The 21,691-nt window shown below is 36.3% G+C and overlaps 1 protein-coding gene across 1 annotated transcript in view; it reads right to left on the bottom strand.

Annotated features, from left to right (window-relative positions):
* LOC104621224 (peroxidasin homolog) overlaps window positions 1-21,216 on the bottom strand; it is a gene marked incomplete at its 5' end in the record, with an annotated part of 44,143 nt that extends 22,927 nt beyond the window's left edge. The window contains 12 exons of the mRNA XM_010287653.1: window positions 3,056-3,213; window positions 3,644-3,752; window positions 7,423-7,579; window positions 8,593-8,705; window positions 11,123-11,281; window positions 12,277-12,393; window positions 13,755-14,027; window positions 14,981-15,150; window positions 17,263-17,380; window positions 18,669-18,838; window positions 20,419-20,490; window positions 21,145-21,216. Coding sequence (XP_010285955.1) covers window positions 3,056-3,213; window positions 3,644-3,752; window positions 7,423-7,579; window positions 8,593-8,705; window positions 11,123-11,281; window positions 12,277-12,393; window positions 13,755-14,027; window positions 14,981-15,150; window positions 17,263-17,380; window positions 18,669-18,838; window positions 20,419-20,490; window positions 21,145-21,216 — 1,688 coding nt within the window. The remainder of the gene's footprint in view (window positions 1-3,055; window positions 3,214-3,643; window positions 3,753-7,422; window positions 7,580-8,592; window positions 8,706-11,122; window positions 11,282-12,276; window positions 12,394-13,754; window positions 14,028-14,980; window positions 15,151-17,262; window positions 17,381-18,668; window positions 18,839-20,418; window positions 20,491-21,144) is intronic.
* Between the last annotated feature and the right edge of the window lie 475 nt (window positions 21,217-21,691).

Raw genomic sequence — 21,691 nt, 5'->3', positions numbered from 1 at the left:
AAATAAAAAAGGAAATGAGCGCGCATACAGTGGTACTGTGTTCCCACAGGTTCATGGGGTTGCCGCCATGACGGTAATCACTCAAGACTATGAACTGAACGCAGTGTTGCAAGAGGTCGGTGCAGGCTAATTGCACACCGTCGGGAAACGTTCCTTTTAGTCCTGAGCTCAGTCCCAGCATGCCTGCAAAGACACTGACCTTCATCTCCATTCAACACATAAATGGGTCCTAGACACATTGGTGCTCTGCCAATTTTTGCAACGCAGGGCAATTTCAAACAAACCACCTAAAGTCCCTCTTTGTCTTTGCCTTGAAAGGGACTGGATTGCTCATAGCCGCTCAGCTGGGACAGGACCTGTGCTCAGTCAGGGGATGTATGTTTTCTCAGCCTCAGGCTACCTGTACTCCGAGCGGTTTACAAGTCAAAGGAAAGATACTAGAGACCTAGTGCTTGCATTAGGCAAAAAACTAACCTGTTCTTGTGGACATGCATAAGTTATTTTATGGAATACTTCAGACTAGGAAAAAGAAAAATAAACCACAGAGTAAAACCAGTAAGTGCCACTGGGTAATGCAGCAAAATACACACTTTGAGGATATTATTGATAACATATTATAATATGCTGGTTACAAGTGCAGTTTATTTCTAAAGCTACACCCAGAAAACATATCTTCTTTATAATGACACCCCTTTTTAAATGATCTTCATTCCTCATGGAGTTCTTTCCTTATGGTCATTATTCATGAAGTCTTTACGTAAACATTTGTCTGCAGTGGTTATCCTGGTTGCCACCCACATTTCTGAAATCAAGTTGTAACTTGACTATGCATATTTTGGGTGGAATGACCTTCATTACCAATTTAAAATAAAAGGTTCAGCTTCTCTGTTTAGAACTTCAAGTTGGAGGCAATGTCTCATCTATGGATTAGATCTGATGGCTTTCTGAGCAGAGTGGAGGCTGACATAAATTGCAGTCTCAGATCCTTAATTACCCCTCACATTGTAGGTACTAACTCTGGCTCTGCTTTCTAAAAGGCTGGGCACTGAGCATTTCCAGTGCTTAGAAGCTGGCTAGCTCAATTCACATAATATTGGCTCTATTTTTTCCAAACTGCAAGAAAGATGTTTCATCGAATCACAGAAATATTGATTAGAAGGGACCTCTTACCCAGACCAAGCTCCTGCTTGAAGCAAGGCTGTCTCCAGCACTGGATCAGCTCAGCTGTTTCCCTGTCTAGCGGGCTTGAAAACCTCCAAAGACTGAGTCTTCTCAGCCTTTCTAGATAAGTTGTTCCAGTGCTGCACTGGCCTCCTGGTGAGAAAGCGTTTCCTAACATCCAATCTGAACCTTCCAAGAAGCAATTTGTGGCTATTCCCCTTGTTATAGGGTCTGGCACTGCAGAGAATTTGGCTCCGTAGTCTTTCCTTGGGATATTCCAAGATTTTACATTAAAAAAAGTCTCTGAATAGTAAATTGTCAAGTTTCTCAACTGTTCCCAGTGCAAAAGTGCTAAATAACACCTTTCATTGGGCTCTGCATTTTGAAATAAAACCAAGTAAGGACAAATATGAGTATCTAAATCCGAGCATTAGGCTATTAAATGAAAACAGATTTACTTAACCATTCAAGTTTCCCTAAAAGCCAGGTTTCTGTGGATTTTGTAGGGCTCAGCAGCAAGCTCTGGTTGTGAACAGAATTTCCAGTATCACAGAAAGTTGCCTGATTTTGTGTTCATTAATTTGTATTAGTATGCTTTAATGCCAAGTTTTGGTAAACTTTAGGTGATTGAACTTAACTATTACAAATCCTAGTGAAAAGTAGTCAGGCAATTCTCACACATCAGATTTCATATATTCCTAGTATTATGCTCAATATGCTTGCATATGCATCTAATCAGAGAACCAAATTAACTTGGGTTGCTCTTATAAAACACAAGCCTTCAAAGAATTTTGAATAAGTTTTTGTGGTAAACTATTCATCACAAACTATTTACTCAGTTCTAATAATGAGTAACAAGCTGCTTTTACTATCAAATGTTACAGTACTCTACAAAGTTTGCAGTCTTTGGTCTTATAAATACTTGCCTAGTTCACAGTCAGAGTTAAAGTTTTCGGAAGTTACAATAAATACTCAATTATAAACATCAAAAACAATATAATAAGCAAAAATATTTCCTCTAGATTTTCAGTGTAGTTTTTGGCTATGTCTCAAGTCTCAAAAGTTCTCCCAAAATGCTATCATTACTTCCAAATGCTTCAGTCCTATGTTTCAAGCTTATCCACATACATATCTACACACATTAGTTGTATATGCTCCAGCTGGACTTTATGAATTTGAACTTGGACTTCAATAACTAAAAGGTAGAAATATTGAACCTCGTATTTTTCTGCTATTTATAAAAAGCAGCAAAAACTGTATTTCTCATTACATCAGATCGGTTTTAAGGGAAACAATTAGCTTAGTTTGATATGCACTTAAAGAATGAGTGGCAAATACTTCTTTGAATACTATTGTGGTACATGCAGAAACCTTGGTTTGTAAAGTATACAAATACTTCTTGTTTTATCATCTTTTCTCCTTGCCAAGGCACGCTGACAATAAATGGTTTTACTTAAAGAAACCTAAACAAAATACTGATTATTTTTAATACATAACAGAAAAGTCTGTTCTGCTATGAAACAATGGTTCTAATGAATTAACACACAGGGAGTTAATAAACAGGATGTATTATGCACTTCCATTATACCAAATTTGACCAGTAGAATCTGAATATAATTTTTTCCCTAATATGTCAAGTGAGGAAAAATAAAAAGACTGTATTCGGAGAGCTCAAATAAATCGAGTTACACCACAACATAGCAACATGCAAACCAAGGACTGAATTTGGCAAACATATATTTGGTAAAGTTTTGCAAAGCCAAATACTCCACTGATTTCAATGTAATGGTTCTGCAGTTGGGACCCAGACTCGGAAAATAAATGTCTCTTGAAGTATAATGACTTGAGAATGCAAATACACTTCAACACAAAAAAATAAGAAAAGAGTACTGACTTGTTCCATTCAGGTCAACCATTAGACCATCTTGTACATGATCTTGAATAAGCTGTAATGTCCTTTCAAATATTTCCCCAGCTCTTGCTTGCTCAACAGTGTATGGATCCCTTGGGTATCGAAATAAGGCTAGCAAATCATTTGGAGAACGAGGACGACTGATAGATAATTTGAAAAAAATAGTAAGTGTACACAGGAGTTACAAAATAACAGTACTACATAAATCATGTAAACGTTCAGCAACATGATTAGTACATACCTTGGTTACTCATCTCAAAATGGAAGGCAAACAAAAAAAATATTTAATAAAATAATGAAACATTAAACATTTAGTAGCAATTAAACATTTAGTAGCCTTTTAATACACATTATCTCAGTGGAAAAAATGCTGCAGCGAACAGAGATCTCAACAGAAGTGTTTAAACAATAGGAATCCTTACGTGTTGAACTGTTAGTATTCCCAGAACTAACCAGATATTAACAATGCCATTTAAATAATAAAATGGCTTCTTGTTTAATAAATGTTCCATTATTTCTAGCATACACAAAATTAATTTTGACTTCACGATACAAAAAAAAACAGGATACCTGTCAAACAGATGTGTACGTGTTGAATTTATTGCTCTGTCAACAGTGGCAATTGCTTCCACAATTGATGTTTGTACAAAAGGATCTCCATTTCGGCTGACATTAGGGACTACAGAAAGAGGAATTCACGTTATTGCAAAAATGGCCACACACAAAAAGATACTTTTATAAAACAGAGTCTAGACACGACATCATTTCAGTTTTACAAAGTAAACCCCTGTTCTTTAAGCATTAGTTCGTCCAAATATAAAATTCTTAACCATTTTGGAATTCTATCAAAGCATATTACGGTAGAGCAAAACTCATTTAAAACAAAAGTTAATGTAAGTTTAAACGTCATCTTGCTTATAATTCCAAATCAAAATAAAGTGAAGATAAATGCATACAGTGTTTAACTGTCTACTAATTAGTCCCACAATTTCAAGTAAAAATAACCGAAGAAAAAATTATTATTAAGGGTTTTTTTCTGGTGTGGTTTATTATAAGCTTTCAGGTGTTGATATCAAAAGCTTGACCTATATCCACTGAAATCAATGCAAGTATTCCCTTTAATTTCAATTAGTACTGAGTTAGTACTGAATTCAATGTAAGAATTTAAAGCGTTTACAGGAATGTGTTACAAGTGGAAAATACTGACCGATTTAGTTTGTCTTTTAGAATACATGCATCACATAAAATAAAAGAGATTTCACAAAAAAATGAATAAAACACACCCAAAAAACCCCCACAGAATTTTATATATTCCCAAATACCTACCGCAATTTAACATAGATCCTCTCCTGAGCTTAGTCTAGTAAGCAATACACATTGATTTTAAAGAGATATGCTTTATTTGTTTTGATCACTACTTTGTTTTCTACTGTAAAAGTATCTATCTTTTTAATACTACATTAAAAATCACATGCTTTAAAGGTATTTAATGACTCTGCATAATACTGGAAACTCACTAATGCATAGGTCCATTCATCTGCCTTTTTATACAGTACTCAGTTGCAGCTGGATGTTTGTACAACCTATCTAAGGCTAATAACCTTCCTTTCAGACTAAACCAAGAACTACCAGGGGCAGCAACTAGCAATTTCCAGAGTGTGTTTAGATTGGAAAAATCACACAGGAAGAAAGGTAAAGTAGGGAAAAGTCCAAAGAAAATACACCGGAATAAAATCAGCAGATGTACAAAATCAGCTGACATAAAAACCATTGTTTGCAAGCTTTTCATTACACTTTTTTTTTCTTTTCTAGGCAATATTTCATTATTCCTTCATAATTGGCAGTTTAGGCTGTGTCTATATGAATTTCAGAGTCTAGACCTGGGTAATCAAGCTTAACCATCTATACTGTCAAATAAAACAGCCCCCGGCACTCTAAAGCCGTAGCTGAAGCCCCTTTCTCTGCCCTGAGGCCAGCTGCCTTGGGCTACGGACAACATACTCCCAGCATCCAAAACGGGGTGACCACTTCCACAGTCCCTGATCCGTCCTGATTACCAACGGTCCTCCTTGCTTGGCAGCTGCATTTTTATTGCAACCATACAGAAACATTTTCAGAGAAACTACTTATTTTAAGGAGAAATATCATTTACAGCTTTGATACCCTTGTTTTAGTATTTCAGAGAGTGCTTGTGCGGCATGAACCATCTTAACACTGCAATATTGCAGATTGTATAAAAATCCAGTGGCCGGTTACCTTCCCTAGTGCTGTCTACGACAGATGTAATCTCGGTGTTCATTTTAGATATGTGTTTCGCAGAGCTATCTTTCTGATTAATGGGCTGAACCTTGGTCAGATGTTAACTATATTGTACTTTTTTTTTTTGTTTGGACTATTTACTGCCAATGGTTCACCTTTTACAGTGATAAATATTAAAAGTTAAAGCTCCCTGAAAGCCTTTCACACAGTAACTTTTTGGGGATGGGGAGGGCGGTGAAGAAAAATAGCAAATTTTCTAAGCAACGAAAATGTAATCCACACACATCCTGCCTTAAATTTAATGCAGAAACTCTTACAGAACAAGGACAGAAGAAAATGGCAAAAGAAAAGTATCTTTAAAATATTATCAAACATGGCCAACAAAACTTGCCCCTCAGTTTCTATACACTTGCCTTTATTCTGTCTCAATGTTGAGAAAATACTTTTATGCATTAGGAACATTCATAAAACATTAACTTTGTTTAAAAGAAATGTTGACATGCAAGTTTTTAGGGATTTCTGGCTACACCATTGTTAATACTATCCAGAGAGCAAGTAGCCCATATTTCTAATCTGTCTGCTTGTCCTTGCTTCTCTGACAGCTTCATTTTTATAGCAACCATAGAGAAACCGTATCTAATATCCCACTAGTTTTAAGGAGAAACATAATTTACAATTTCAGACTGAATGCAGATTAATCAAGGGTAGTTTCACTAATTTTAGTTTTATTAATGTTACAGTTTACGAGAAAAACAATCACATCACAATTAAATACTGCAGATCAGCTAACATCAAGTTTTGTAGTTTGCCAGTTTCAGCAGATGAGAATAAGCAGCTGACCCTTGCACTAGGTGAATGAAAACTGGTTTCCACTGGGGCTATAGTTCATGGTTTCATTTTTCAGAGCTCTTATAGATTTGAGAAAATCAATAATTTTGGCTAATTTTTTTTTAATTAAAAACTTTTTTTAATGCATCTGCAGAGTAACCAAGATTAACTGATTTTTATGGACTTACTTTCATTTGCAGACTTCATATATATAGATGAAACCTTATGATTGAATGATTCCCAGTCCTGCAATTTTTCTCTCAGAAATCATATTTACAGATTGAAGAAATATTATTTTATATAAAGAAGAGAATAGATTGATAGTCTACTAAAAGTAACTTAAGCCAGGGAACTTCATAATTTTATTGAAACCGTGTGATTGGTATCATGCTAATCAATACATTAGAAAAGTCACTGATACATATTTATGGATTTAGCAAACAAAATAGAGAACATCAGACATAACACTGGGAAAAAATATTCAATGTGTTAAAGAAATCACTGCTCAAGACTCATTTTTCAATGATACAAAAATATCGTGTCATATTTTCTACCGAAAGACAAAAAAACACAGTTTCCTTAATATTTTCCATCAAAGAGTCTGAAAAATCAGCAGTTTTACTCAATAAGTCAGAAGAGCATTAGGGTCAATCTGTGTAACAAAGTTATTTCCTTAGTCTCTTTGGCTGCTTTATTACCAATTATCACATGTTAATAATTGATAAGTACTATTTGGCATTATTACTTTCAAATAATTAGAATAAGCTCAAATATTCTCCTTTTCTTTCTGTTTTCTCCTTTAGCTTCTTAAGATTGTTATGACTTTCCTGAATTCTTTCACCGTGGTTGAAGCCTAATTTTCAACTAAGGGCTGTTAAGTGTCACTTTAAAGATGCCACAGGACTGTTTGTCAAGTTATTCCTAAAGATTATACTGTGTATTCGACTAGCAAATTCTAATAGGTCCAAATAATATCTCAAGAGGAAAGCAGTATGACTAACTGGAGCACAAAGCATTGTTTGTTTTGAAGCTTAGCTCTTAGAGACATTTTGACTGACATATTCCCATCCTACTCACATCTATGCAGATAGTTGTCTGAATTAAATGAAGAAAAAATAAAAAATAAAAAAAGAGGATTATGGGAGAAGTAGAAAAGTATGAATAAAAGAAGGAATTTAACATTCGATTAACTTTTTTGTATCTTACAAATCAAGCAATTAGAATGAGTAATCTAACTCATATCTCTGATTCATAGACCTTACCGTTAACACTAAGCACCATACTAACAGAGGAGTATCCTATGGTATTCCGGGCAACACATTCATATCGACCTTCATCAGCTGTTCCAACATCGCGAATGGTAAGAAATCCCTCCAGACTAACATGAAATTTTCCACTCTCAGTTACCTGTACTCCATCCTGCAGCAAAGCACAATGTTAGTTATTCTAAACACTCTTTGTTTTCAAATGTGAATTTTTGTCTTCTTTTTCTCTTTTATTTTTACATTTTATTTTATATTTCTATTTTGTATGCCAAGATAATAGTCAAATAGATTAGATAAACTTCTATAAAAAACTCACACACTATTATGTTGACAGGAGGACTTGCATGCACAGTGTGTTTATGTATTTACTCATTATTATAAATCAAAGTATTTTAGTAGTTAAGGTCCTCATCACATAAAATTTAAAAGATAAAAATAAGATAGCACCTCTTGAGAACATGTATATTTGATTTCACTCAAAATTAACCAACTAAAAAAGATCTCAAGAGCTTTATACGTATCTATTCGTCATGTGCTATGCATTTAGAAGCTCTTTAAGGTACATCAAGGTACATTTTCTAATGCTCACTAATTGAAGAGAAGAATATATCAGGAAAATTGAAGATCAATATTAGCAACCCGTTAATTCACCGGTAACTCTGTTAATAACTCTAACTAACAGTTTGATATAACAATTATTGCACTAATGGAAGTCAAAGCCACAGAAAGGTTACCAAAGAGTTACCAAAACACATCCTGGTTGAAGTGTCAACCTAGCAGTATCAGAGGGCTCAGCAATACAATAATTTTTATTGGTTTATATCTATAATATCATTGAAAGTGTGAATATTAATAGCATATTTGCACAGAACTGTCACTAAAATACATAGACCTTTTAAGGCCCACGTTATGAATTTTAGCTGGTCTGTATAATCATTTGTAACACCATATATATATATATATTTCTATACAGATATATATATAAAATTCAGGTTTGGTATCTATATACATGCTCTGTATTAAAGAAGATTTGCTGATCAAACTTCAGGTAATGTTTTCCGACACTAGATGAAGCAATAATTTGACAATGTGCACTTTAAATAGCTAGTTATGAAGAGGTTGGAAAGGCCACTGCCTTTCTGCAACAACCAGACAAATATCTAGTACCTTATTCCATGTAATTACTGGCTCTGGCTCTCCTTGAGCACTGCATGGGATCTGCACGTTTGTGCCAACCTCCACTGTCATGTCACTGGGAACACTGGCAAATACAGGAGTCACTAAAAAAACAAATGATGCATTGACAAGGTAGGAAATACCACTTGTGCAGTAGACAATCTGAAAAGAGGTCAGCAAGGTTTGGTTTTTTTCAGTTACCCAGCATTTCTTAATCTATAACCCTATTCCGTCTGCAAGTTTTTAGTTGCTCATTAGTTTGTTTTAGAGATAAAATTCCTTATTCCTGATGTCTGCTTCAGGCAGAGTTTTAAGTACTCTTAGCTTCTAACACAACAGGCTAGTAGTTGCCAAAAACACTTAAGTTCCATACATAAAAAGCTCTGAAAAAAATTTCTGTGAATAGCTACATTTGAACAAAGTGACCAGAATTAATATCCCATCAACTTCTGACAATTTTTTAAGTTTTAATTTTTTAAATAACAGCAACAGAGATTTCTTAGATGATAAAAGCAAAACTTTCCAGAACTCATTCAACTGTGATTCCCCCAGCCCGACTTGCTGAGGTGCTAAGCCTTCACAGAGCTCCTACCCCCCGACACCAACCTAGGCCTTAAAACATAAAAAAAACCACCTTCCATATTAAGGACACGGGCTACACAGTTACCTAAATCGAGTGAGAACAAAATTAATGTATTTTTTAATCCTGATTTCCTTAAATGCAGATTGACATCCAGCACTCAGATATCATCATGAGGAGCACATCCAAGATTATGAAGTCATTAAGAATTGCATTTCTGCTGTAACACATCAGTATTTTGGGGAGACTGAGAGGGGGCTGTGCTTTACAGAGAATTATGTGGCCACAGAGCATACATTTTTACTACTAACTAAACCTGGCCCTGGTGTTGTTTGTATGGAAATGGCTATCAAGGACCAGAAACCATTTCAAATAAGGCACCCAGAGGCAGGCGGCCAGCACTGGGAGGTACGAGAGTCTGGCTCTGTGGGTGTGAGCCATGTCATGCCAGCAAACAGACCTGAACCATTAATCTGTATTCATTAATACAGATTTAGCCACAGTGACCACTGACCAGACATTCCTCAGATGAACAGTCCTTTTGTTAGAAGCCCAGAAGAAAAAGTTTTTCCTTCTTGCACAATTGAAAATAGCATTGCAGTGAATGTATGGAGAGCTCCAATATCAGGCTGCATATGCAGCCTTCAGTCTTGTACTTATTATCTTTTGGGGGCTGGATTTTGTAAGCTGAGTTACACAAAAATAACTTTATTAAACATCACTTAAGTTCAGTGAAGTTTAACACAGCTGGAAGACTATAAAACTTTTTAAAATTGAGTTTTGTTTTATGAAATTTTAGTCAACGATTTTATATAGGTGAAAAAAATCTCAATTTTGACAAATCAATCTCCCAGTACTACTCTCAACTAAGAAAAATTAACAGAATATTTTTCTGACAAACATCTAAGCTCAGGAAGACATGTGAGCCCCTTTCACTAAAACACTGTTTGAAATGAGGTAACTAACAACAAATGCTTTGAATTAAATGTTTAATCTCCTTGAATTTAGTTAACCACCAAAGTACGTAACTAAATTAGAAATATTAATATGATTCTAATTAATCCTAAAAGTGGCTTACTTAGAGTTTACTTGAAGAGATGAAAAAGAAAAATTGAGCGGTTTGGTTTTTTTTTTCTGTGTCAGCTTATTTTAAGTATAAGGAATGACTTCTCATTCTGGTGTTGTAAAATAGAGTGTTCTGTTTCTGGACATCAAAACATTATGTTAATAACACTATATAGTTAACTGCATAGAGTCTCATAAGAAATTAGCCTTTTCACAAAACAAAATATTTTCCCAAGCATAGGAATACTGTCATCCTCAAAGGAAATCTCCATTCTTTACAAAAAAGAGTAAATCAGATAAACCTCTTTCACAGAAGACAGACTGTTAAAAAGGAATGATACTCTGTACAAACACTGATAAGTATCCATGCATGTTATTTATTAAAAACCACTTGGAATCTAAAAGTAGATATACTCAGAAATAATGATCAGAAATGTGAAATGTTAGCAATACCCTCAACAGCAAGATTTTTAAATATCAAAGGATCAAGCCTCATTCTAACAAGCTTTTATCAAAAAAGGTCATGTTTAGTTGTAAGCTCATGTAGGCTCCAAGTGACTTTGAACAAAGTCTCTCTCACATGCTCAATTTATAGAAACTAATAAAACACCTTATAATTCAAAACCAGCAACTTAGAATCATTGTAAAATGCAGAAGTCCTGAAGAAAAACTCAAGCACTATTCAAGCTCTGTTTCAAAAGTTTTTTGAATTCTAAACAAAAACTACTTCAGATTAACATTTCATGCCATCCAAAATAATTAATTTTCAATCTTACATTTGAGGAAAAAAAAGGAAATCAAACACAGCACTGTGTATTTACTGTACGCTTTTTTTTTTTTTTTTTTTCCCCCAGCAGTTGTACATGGAGAACATACCTCTAGGCTGTACGGTCAGGTATACGACAATTCGCTGAGAGCCAATAATGTTGACAGCTTGGCATTCATACTGTCCCTGGTCATGCAGAGCAACCCTGGAAATCCTTAGAGTTCCAGAAGATAGAACTAAGTGTCTTCTGTCAACAGACAACTGGCCTCCTGAAACACAGAGCAACATCATTTGCTATTTGTAGCAGTGCAGAACAAAGTCCCTTTTGTGTCAGAAAACGGGAAATCTAGAAGATTTTAAATTTGATAATACATTGGAAAAAAGCAGTCTTTTTAAAAAAGAAAGTTTGAAACCTTTAGTTCTCAGAAGATAAACATGCAAAGCAAACAAAACATACATATGCACACAATCATAATCCTGATCTCTTCTCTGTTTGTGGTAGAAATAAATATTTTCATTTAAGGAGCATGATAAAACATCCAAATGAGAAGGCATCCTAAGAAGAACACCAACAGGTATTACGGTTCATGTCATACTATTGCCATGTGTGTAAGACACAATCCATCTCATCTGCCTAGGTTATCTAAAGAATCCATAGAAAAACACATACAGCCCTGAAAAAATGGAATATGATGAAAATTAAATAAAAGGCACATCAGTGTCTCTACCCTATTCTTCCTTTCTGAGAATTTCATTTGACTGGAGCAATCTTGGTAGAGGAAGAAACAGGGACATGATCAGCACCAAAATTATCAAGAGTTTGTTAAAAACCTGCTTTACCTACCACAATTTAGAATTTCTGAAGTGTCGTTTTGCCTACTAGAGCTATTTCATATGATTCAGCTGGAATATTTACTTCTTGATACAATATCCACTACAGTGTTTCTTCCCACTGGATTTGGCTTAATGCCTTTACGGCTACAACCTGATAAAACAGCCAGCAGAGTGCACCGGCTGTTCCTGTCAATGCGCGTTAAGCGACAGAAATGCAGTTATACTGATGCCAGTTACAGGGTGGGCTGTTCTGGTTTCTGAAGGGAGCACACTGCATTTTCTAGCTAAAGCAGAGAGAGATGAGTCCTGTTTCCTTCAGAGACTGAAGGCATCTAAACAGATACATGCAATTCCTTTCAATGCATGAGTGATTCCAAAATGACAGCTAAACTATTCTAGTAATGTAAAAGTAAAAATGGAACGTGCTTACCTCCTTTAGTCCAGGCAATAACAGGCTGGGGATAGCCTTGCGCTTCACAAGGGAAGTCAACAGTTTGTCCCTCAATCACTGTTTTGTCTTGAGGAGTGACAGTAAACTGAGGTAGAGCTACAGAAGATAAAATAAACCGGTTAAAAACAAAAAACTGAAAAACGCACAACTGTCTGAAATTACGTACTGTTTCCTGTGTGACTTGAATAGCTCATATTGGCGGGAAAAGAGATGTTAATGGGACTCTTTTAGAATGTGAATGCTACAGGGCAGAGTTAGGGCAGCCACTTGTGCAATGGGAACATCTCCCTCACAACTTGGCCCTGGTGTCAGTGAAGGCCTCTGGGATCTACTGCCATAGATCCAGAATAAGAGGTACAGCAAGACTTCCAAAATCAAACTCAGATTGTTCCCTGGATTAAAAATACCTTCTTCTCTTTCTTTCAAAAAATCCTCAAATCCAGAGCTAAATTGTGAAGGAAATGCAATGTAGTCAAAACCATCCTGAGCTGCTTGTTTTCTTCTTTACACAAACGGAAAACAGTGAGTGGAGTGTGGGACAATTTCTGCAGTAACATCATGGCATTGACAGCGTGAGAAGTAATTTGTTCAGTTCTCAAAACACAATCACCCGTTGGTGAATAATAAATTAACAAACCACATAGACAAGTTGTTTTGCATAGGTTTAAAAATTGAACTCATCAACAAAGCATTTGCAACCTAAACTGTTTGCCAACTAGAGATCTTAATGTAAGAACAGAAACAAACTTAAATGTAAAGGTTCCTCATCATGTCTTGCAAATAAAAGTTTCAGCGTGAAAACAATTGCAAAAAATATTCTCCATATATACAGGACGCTTTTGATATATTGTTCTTGAAATACTTTATATTCATACTATTGACAAACGGTACCAAAATTATTGTGATCACAGTAAGTTAGAGTACTTTTGACTTCTGTTTGGCAGAAAAGCTATGCTAACACCTCAACTGCCAGAGTGATAGTTTCCACGAAACTAAGCAGAAAATGTTCCCACATGGACGGAAGTGTCTACAAAAGAAAGGCAGCACACAACTGTACTCGAAACTCCATTTCTAGTACTCCAGGCACAAATTCTAATCTCTGGGATTGCTGCCTGTTACCTGAAAAAATTTAATCCCCCACAAATTTGACACTGCATGTTTATTCCTACAGGCAAACAAAATATAATTAGAATTAACTTTTTAAAACACCAATGATTAACTTCTGAGAATAATCAACGAAAAGACTTTCACAGTATTAGTATATATCTTACTCTGAGTGTAATGTATAGCAACTTTCCTATGGACTACACTAGAATAGTGTAATTAAAATAAAAAACTCTTATGGTTTTTGTTCATCGCTGGCAATTCAGAAAAAAAGACAAAACCACACAATTTAAAGTAATACACACTTCCTAATATGTTTTACAGCATGTCACTCCTAGTTTAACGTTACTCACCTTGGACTATGATGTACGCAGTCGCATGGATATTATCTATGCTGTTAGTTGCAAAACAGGTATACTCGCCACTGTCCTCCTGCTTCACATTTTGTATGTAAAGTCCTCCTGACGGAGTTATCGTGACGCGAGGGTCACTTGGTAAAGGGGTTCTGTCACCTTTGGTCCAGGTAATTCGCGGCTGAGGGTGCCCAGTTGCGCTGCACTCCAAGGTAACACTCTCTCCAACTAGCACTTCGGTATTTTGTGGGTGAATCACAAAACTTGGCCGGGCTGTGAGAAAAGAACAATGGCTAAATATGACTTTTAGCTCACATCGTGTTACTTTGGCTGAATATTGCAATAGTTTGGGGAATTTAGGGGTTTTTTTAATAGCTCTGTTCCAACATACTTCTAATCTTGGTGGAAACTTTGCCTTGCTTTAAGGCTAATTTAGCTGCAGACATTTATAAGTTTCAACAGATAAAAGTAAAAGCTCATATAATTGCACTGATATTTTTTCTTAACTCTCATGAAAACAATTTTCAAACATTTCCTTCTCATTTGCTGATGTTTATAAAAGTCTCTTCGAAGGCATAGACACTGAGACACAGAAAACAAACTGGCTAAAAAGCTCTGTAAGTGTACAAAAAGACAAAACCGATTAAGCTACTTTTTAGTAACCTTTCCCAACTACAGGTCTAAGTTGCAGTGACATTTTAAGTTTACCTGATGCTGAGTGTCAGAACAAAATTTTCTCACAACCAAGTTTGGAATCTAAAAACATTACAGTCCTGGCCAGGAATTCAGTGCTTGCAAACACGAAGCACTGCCTAGACAGAGATTCAGGCTAAAAGGCTCCTGAGCAAGGACAGCTGCACTGGGTGTGCCCAAGTTTTCAGGAGTGGTCTCTTCAGCAGCTTCTGGTTTTCAGGAATCCAGAGAGAACATTATTGCACAGAGCAACATCGCAATGCAACAGCCTCTTTTCCTGTCCCTTACGTACTTCTACAAACAGCTCATATGACTATCCATCAGAATTGTGTACTGCAATAAAGATTTGAATTAACTGGCTGATTTGCATTTTCCAGGGATATTAAAACTTCATTATCTGGTTCTTAAGATGTCCAAGCACAAGAAATCTACATAGCAATAACAAACAACACCCAAAGTATCCTATTTTTAACAACCTTATTATCAAAACAATTCTCTATCTGAATGCAAAATTCAGACTAGATATTCTTTACCTGGTGACTCAAAGTATCTAAGAGTAACTTCCTGAGTTTTCACTTCTCCAGCCACATTTTTTGCCATGCACTGATAAATGCCTTGGTCTGTTTCTTGAGTATTCTGAATCATTAACGTGCCATCATCTAGCAAGTTTAAACGGGAATCTTCTTTCATACTGAGCTCATTACTGTGAAGAAAAGAATCTGCTGGAGTTAAACCTTTAAATCACTAGCACAGAAAACTTCCAAATAATAAAACCAAAAATATATTGCTCAAAATAACTTAGGGAAAAAATAATGTACTGTGTAAGTAAAATAATAGAACTTTGAGTTTTTTCCTAAAGAGAAGAAGAAGAGGAAAAAGAAAAAGCGAACCAATTTTGCTTATGCAAGTATTACATCTTCAAAATGAAAAGACAAAATACTTTTATGAGTAAAAGCTTACAGGGAAAAAAAATTAACAAAATACACATACCTGGTCTCATTTTCTTTTAAGGCTGCTCTAACTAGCAAATCACTTTAAAATGTTTCTGCTGGAAGCAGATCATGTAAGCACAACACTTATTTTCTACTAGGAGAGGGGTTAGTTGCTATGAAACCATCTTTGTGCCAACCTCTGTCTGGATTGCTTGAGGAGCAGTAATGAACCTGATTGTAATTTGTACTGGCTTGAACAGAAGTTAAGATCAGGTCTTCAGGCTCTGTCATGGATAAATTTCTGTGATATTAACTAAGAATAGTTGCAGCTTATTAAAGAAACCGTTTCTCACTCCATCCCTCACTACATGATGAAGAAAGCACAGAGGAGGGATGAGATCTCACTCCCTATGAAGCAAACCTAGCCTGACCGCTGATCTATTTAACATACTGCTCAATAGGTCAATGGCTTTTGACTGAAATCTTGCCATATTCAACGACCTTGCAAAGAGCTTTGCTCTCATTCATGCAGCCAGGAAACAAGCCAGAGTCAATAATCCCACACCCCAAGCTCAAATTTCTTAAAACTCTTTCATATGTGTATTCTGAATGCATGTTTTCTTTGTTTATTATAAAAAGTACATGAGCCAAAGAAAATTTTAACAAAATAATTATACCGTGCAAGTTCAAGGCTCTGTTCTTGACATACTCCATAAATGCTGTACCCTCGCTGCACGTGGGGTTCTCACTGTAGCACAAAGCTACAGAACCAGGACTCTACATTGTTCTATTTTATCAGCAACTAACAAACCAAAATGGTTCGTTTGCTAATATAAAATGGGAGGGAATGTACTCCCAGATCAGGTTCTCCATTTGTGTAAGAGCATTATTAAGCCGAAGTCTGATTAAGCTACAGCAAACTCACAATTCATGTGTCCATCATAAATCCACAGCAGTTTAAGAGGGGCGATGTGCTGCCACGTGGCTGGTTGAGCTGTGCTGTGCCCAGCGCTGCTGGAGGGAGCCCCGCTCTGGCAGAGCTCGAGCAGCCACTCTGCAGCAGGCTGGTCCTTGGGCTGCTGAAAGACGTATGTCCTTTATAAGCCCTTCCTTCCATCCCCTAAGCAGTGAGGAGTTGCAATGGAGCAGGTTGCCCAGAGAGCTTGTGCCACCTCCATCCTTGGAGGCTTTTAAGACCCAACAAGATAAAGCAACCATGTGTGATCCTGCTTGGAGCAGAAGGCTGCACTGGAGAACTCCCGAGGTCCCCTCCAACCTGAATTACCAACTCTGTGATAGAAGTACTTGCCTGCCCTCCATGTACTGGTCTGGGGAGCCTCAAAATTGATATGACTCCCCTCTCCTGGAATGGAGCTACACCTTGGAGGAATGCTGCCTCCAAGGGGCTGGGGGTCAGGGGAGACCTCCTCTGAAACCTCTCATCCAGCTAGAGTCCTTTAAAAAAGTAGCTTTTGTTCTTCTTCAAAATGTAATGCACACAGACCTGTGCAGAGTATGTTAACACTAGCTAACCCCACAGACTGCAAGTGCATCACGTCCACCTTGGATTGCCTGGTACTTGCATATAAATGATTTACAGTTTCACAGGTGTGAGCACCTTTGCAGGTATAACTACAGTTCAAAATCTTACCAATAGTATTGTAGTCACAAATTAATATTTTCTAAAGTTACCAGCTCTTAAGTCTTTAGAATTACTAATAAAACAGATCTGGGCCATTATTACTTCATATGCTTCTTTTAATTATGTTTCTGCTGTAACGGTTCCATATATTAGCAAGTAATGTGTGTGGACATGCACCCAGAAATGCACACACACCTAGACAAACATACATCAAGTTGCTCTCTTCCTCTCTTAAACTTACTTGTTTCGAAGCCAGATAATTTCTGGTTTAGGATTGCCTTCAGCTCTGCAAGTGAAGTACACTGTATTCCCTGAGGTAACGTCCACATCCTGAGGCTCTGATGTAATCCTTGGCCTCTCTGTAACAACAATGAAACATATAAGGAACTCGTCTTACTTGTTTTAAAACTACTCAAGAACGGTAAGTAAAAAATTTTCCATACACCTTGTAGAAAAATTTTTTTCAAAAATATTTTAACTTAAAATATTTATATGCTTAGTCTACACAAAAGTGACTGTGGGCTTTTTGACCTCCTCCATTGTTCCTTAGGAACTTTTAGCAGACTGGTAATGGATTGTACAAATTTGCATCATGTTCTAAAGTAGCTGTTTTATTTATTTGAACAGAGGCTGAATTTGCTTATGAAGGAAAAACTTTAAAGCAGCAAGCACAAGTGCCATTTAAAATAACTTCCTCTAGATAAGTATCAGTGCCTAACCTGCCTCCTACAGAATAATTTGTCCAGCTTGCTTCCTGCAGTTTCCATATTCAGGCTCCTTAGATGCGCAGAGAGCTGGTAGGATGCCATGTGAATTACTCTTGCAGCAAATCCCTTTTTACTATCATTTTTAAAAACCTTGTAGATGCTTATGGTCATAATTAATTGTCAGAACTATTTCCAACACATAACCAAAAATACAGTTTACTTATTTTACATCTTGGCCTCATCACACGGCTGGGCAGGCAAATGCCCATCGCGTGCTGAGAAATCTGCATTTTGGTTTTGGAACAGGAGAGATGCCAGGCTGAGCATAGCCTGTGCACCCCTAGCTGAAGGAACACAGATGAACAAAAGGATTATAATAAAAGTGATTATTCATTAATCTTTCAGTGATATAGGATTTCAGTGCCTGTGCAGGGCACTCCTTGTAAGTATAACTGAGTAAAAAAGAAATCCCCGTTTTCAAAAATATCAACAGGAGTTTTAACAATAAGATCTGTGAAATCAGAAGCAATTCTCTATAGTTTCTTTCTTCCCTTTCCCTTGTACACAAGGGAATAAAGGACACCAAACAATATTAACATAACACCAAAGACTCTAGTCCTTTTATGATCAAATCTGAAATATAAAAAGGAAAAACAAAGACTTTCAGGATAATCACATTTATTTCTTCAATAAGAAATTACAAACCTGGCTATGTTTCTTTGATTAAAGATAGGCTGAGAGGTAAAAGCAATCAGTTCAGTCAGAAGCAGAGAAAAATTGAGAAGGAAAACAAAGAGATTTCTGGAAATAACCAATATTGACCAGAGGTGGCCAGTGTTATCGAAGAGAACAGAACAACAAATTCTAACAAAAAAAAAAAAAAAATAGAGTTAGGTACATTTGACACATTAAAGAAGGGAGAAGGAAGTGGCAAACCCACCACAGTTAAGTTCTTCTGGTGTTATCGTGGCCACTGATCTTCCCTGGATCCTTCGTGGATACTCACAGGTAGCTGCTGCTTGAGCATTACCCGACTCTGCGTACGTCTTCAACAGCTCCGCCAGCCACAGGATTTCACAGTCACAGTGAAGAGCATTTGAATCCAAACGCCTGCACAAAACAAGAAGCAGCCACAACACTTGTTAGCAAGCTCCGACTATTTTGCTAGGATCAAAATGGTTCTGCATAGCAGCAGCGCCTTCATCTGTGAGTACGGACAATGGGCAATCTGGAATACAGGTGACAATGCTTATATGCATTCTGGTAGTCTTTATGACAAAAATGTGTATTACTTTTACTGCACAGATAGGATTGTGTTCAACATAGCAAGCATCTAAACAGCATTTCTTTTTTAACCCCAGCATTCAGTGAATAAATCAGGTTTTATTTGGATGTTCCACAAACCTTGCTTAAATAAGGAACTTATACCATTCTCCTCACATCTTTTGCTGTTTATACTTATTACTGCAGTAATTTCACAGCTAACCTGACATTTTTACAACTTCCCATTTTGCTGATCAGGCAACTGAAACAAAGACCCACAGTTTTATTTAAGCATTAAGCTCTCGTTGAGTTCAGTGGGTCAGTAACTTCGTAAAACACCTGCCTATTGCAGGTAACGAGAACCCATAAATTCTGTTGACTCTCTTGACACCGGGTCAGTCTAGTGTCCTAGTCCACGAACAGCCACTATTAAAACTCCCCTTTACCTAGGAATCATGTGAAGAAGCATCCCTCTCTGTTCACTTGAACTGCAGAGGAATTTAAGGGAGGTATGTGAAACAGCTACTACTGGAAGGTGCACACAGCATGAAAAGTTACTTCATTCTGCCTTTCGCCCACAGTTAAAGGTATGGCTTCACAACTGTCCTAACCCAGCAGGACAGTCTTCCCGTTACGCTCCTTGAGATCTCTTTTCCCGGTGGAGCCAGCGCTGTGACGTGCTGCGCAGCACACCCTCAGCAGCGCTCCCAGAAAGCAGGGTATGAACGCGTGACTGCCTTTCTAAAAACAGCAGTCTTGGATAATTTAAAGAATGTTTATCCTAGATCGGTGGAGATACAAAGCGAGGGATAAGCAAACCCTCTGAAAGTCACCTTACTGTGGTACTCTTATTGAGTTCAAGTTTTCAAATGCTACTGAGGGACTCGGAAGCCTCTAATTTTCCAAGTTAATGGCATTTCAAGAAGAACTGGCTTCTGGAGTTGCTTTTGAAAGTAATACTTATATTCTTAAACCATCGAGCACATTTTTATAACCATGAGTTTATCATCAGATAAGGACAGATAAAACAATTAAAAGAAAATACCAAAATAATCAAATATTGAAAGAGATCACCCAGTAAGACGTAGAGAAGAGGGGGAAAAAACAACAAAACAAACCAAAAAAAACAAACCAAAGGAGGAGCTGTGTATATTATTTGGCCTACAAAACAAGACTATATGACTACAAATAATTCCACATCAGGAAAAAGTAAATGGATTTAGTCACTAAAGACAGTAGAATGTGAAGCAACGCTCTCAATCTATGTACGTCAACAACTGGAGCATAGCTTAGGAAAAAATATTTAATGTTTAAAACAATTACAGAATTAAAGGCATTTTCAAGGAAGATAAATATTGCAAGATGAGATACAATATAATTAGATTATTTAAACTTTCTTTAGTTCAATAATAATTCAATTTACTTACAGTCTCTTCATAGATTCTAAGTGACTAAATGTTCCAGGAATCAAATGAGCTATTCTGTTGTTATGCAAAAATCTGTTGAAAAGCACAGAAATATGCATGTAATAATTCAGATTTGGCACGTACTTATTTAATTTACATTCTTCTGAAAGTAATTTAAGAGAAAGTAATTTTACAAAATAACAGAAAAATTTAACCTTTTTCAGCAATTGATTGGCTGTTATTTTTAAGTGGCCTTCAAGGTGCATTTGGTGTGTCCATAAGGGGAAAAAAAAGCCATAAAAAGACAAAAGTAACCAAAAGGAAAGGAGTTCATAAATATTCAAATGAGAAACTAAAAAAAAAACCCCAAAAGTCATAATATAAATCTTCTACAATAAATATTCAAATGAGAAACTAAAAAAAAAAAACCCAAAAGTCATAATATAAATCTTCTACGTCTTCATTCATAACATTTACTTTGGGCTAAACATCGATCACAGCTATTTGGGAGACAGTTTTGCAACAGAAAAATATACCACAGGCAATGCTCACGTCTGCATGCTTATAAGGTCAGCCTGACCAAGGTGTTCTTGGCAAAGACTACGTAGTAGTTACAATAAAAAATTCAGATTAAAAATAATCTACAGGAATGATAAAAATATTATTTTCCAGTTTCAAACATTTGATTTAATTCAAACAAAGAAGCAAGCTAACTTCTGAATCTTACCCCAAGAAAAACAAACTTACAGCCTTTCAAGTTTTGGAAGATGGGTAAAGGATTCAGGTTCCAATGTTTCTATTTGATTAAAGTGCAGATACCTGAAAATATGTTAAACAAAAAGAAAAATACTGAAACAGTTTTCTTAATAAAGGTGAAATATTATAAAGCATTTACTGTTTACACACTGTTTACACATCTAAATGGTGATAGTGATGTCGTGGCTTATCTTTTTTCTGTTATCGTCTGAATTCTGTACTTGAACCTGAGAAATACAAGATGTGACAAATAAGAAAGGTTTGCAGACCACTACATAGTGTGTGTGTGTCTGTACATGTATGTGCAAAAAAATGGTTTGAAACCATTACTTTGGAGATTTTAGAGATACTACTTCAAATGCTCTTTTGCCAAGACCCATTTTCATTAGTATGCATACTTGAATAAATACAAATGGAAAAAAGAAAACTGTTGGTTTTTACAGGAAAACGGTGCAGGTTGTTTAAAAAACATTTACAGTTTCTGGCAGAATAACACTTTTAGTGGGCAACTCTTTTCATTGCTATCACAGTGGGTGAA

Source organism: Phaethon lepturus, unplaced genomic scaffold (assembly GCF_000687285.1).
Source record: "Phaethon lepturus isolate BGI_N335 unplaced genomic scaffold, ASM68728v1 scaffold9585, whole genome shotgun sequence".
In the NCBI taxonomy this organism is placed as follows: domain Eukaryota; kingdom Metazoa; phylum Chordata; class Aves; order Phaethontiformes; family Phaethontidae; genus Phaethon; species Phaethon lepturus.
Note: the sequence above shows the minus strand (reverse complement) of the source record. Positions and strands in the feature narration are given on the sequence as shown.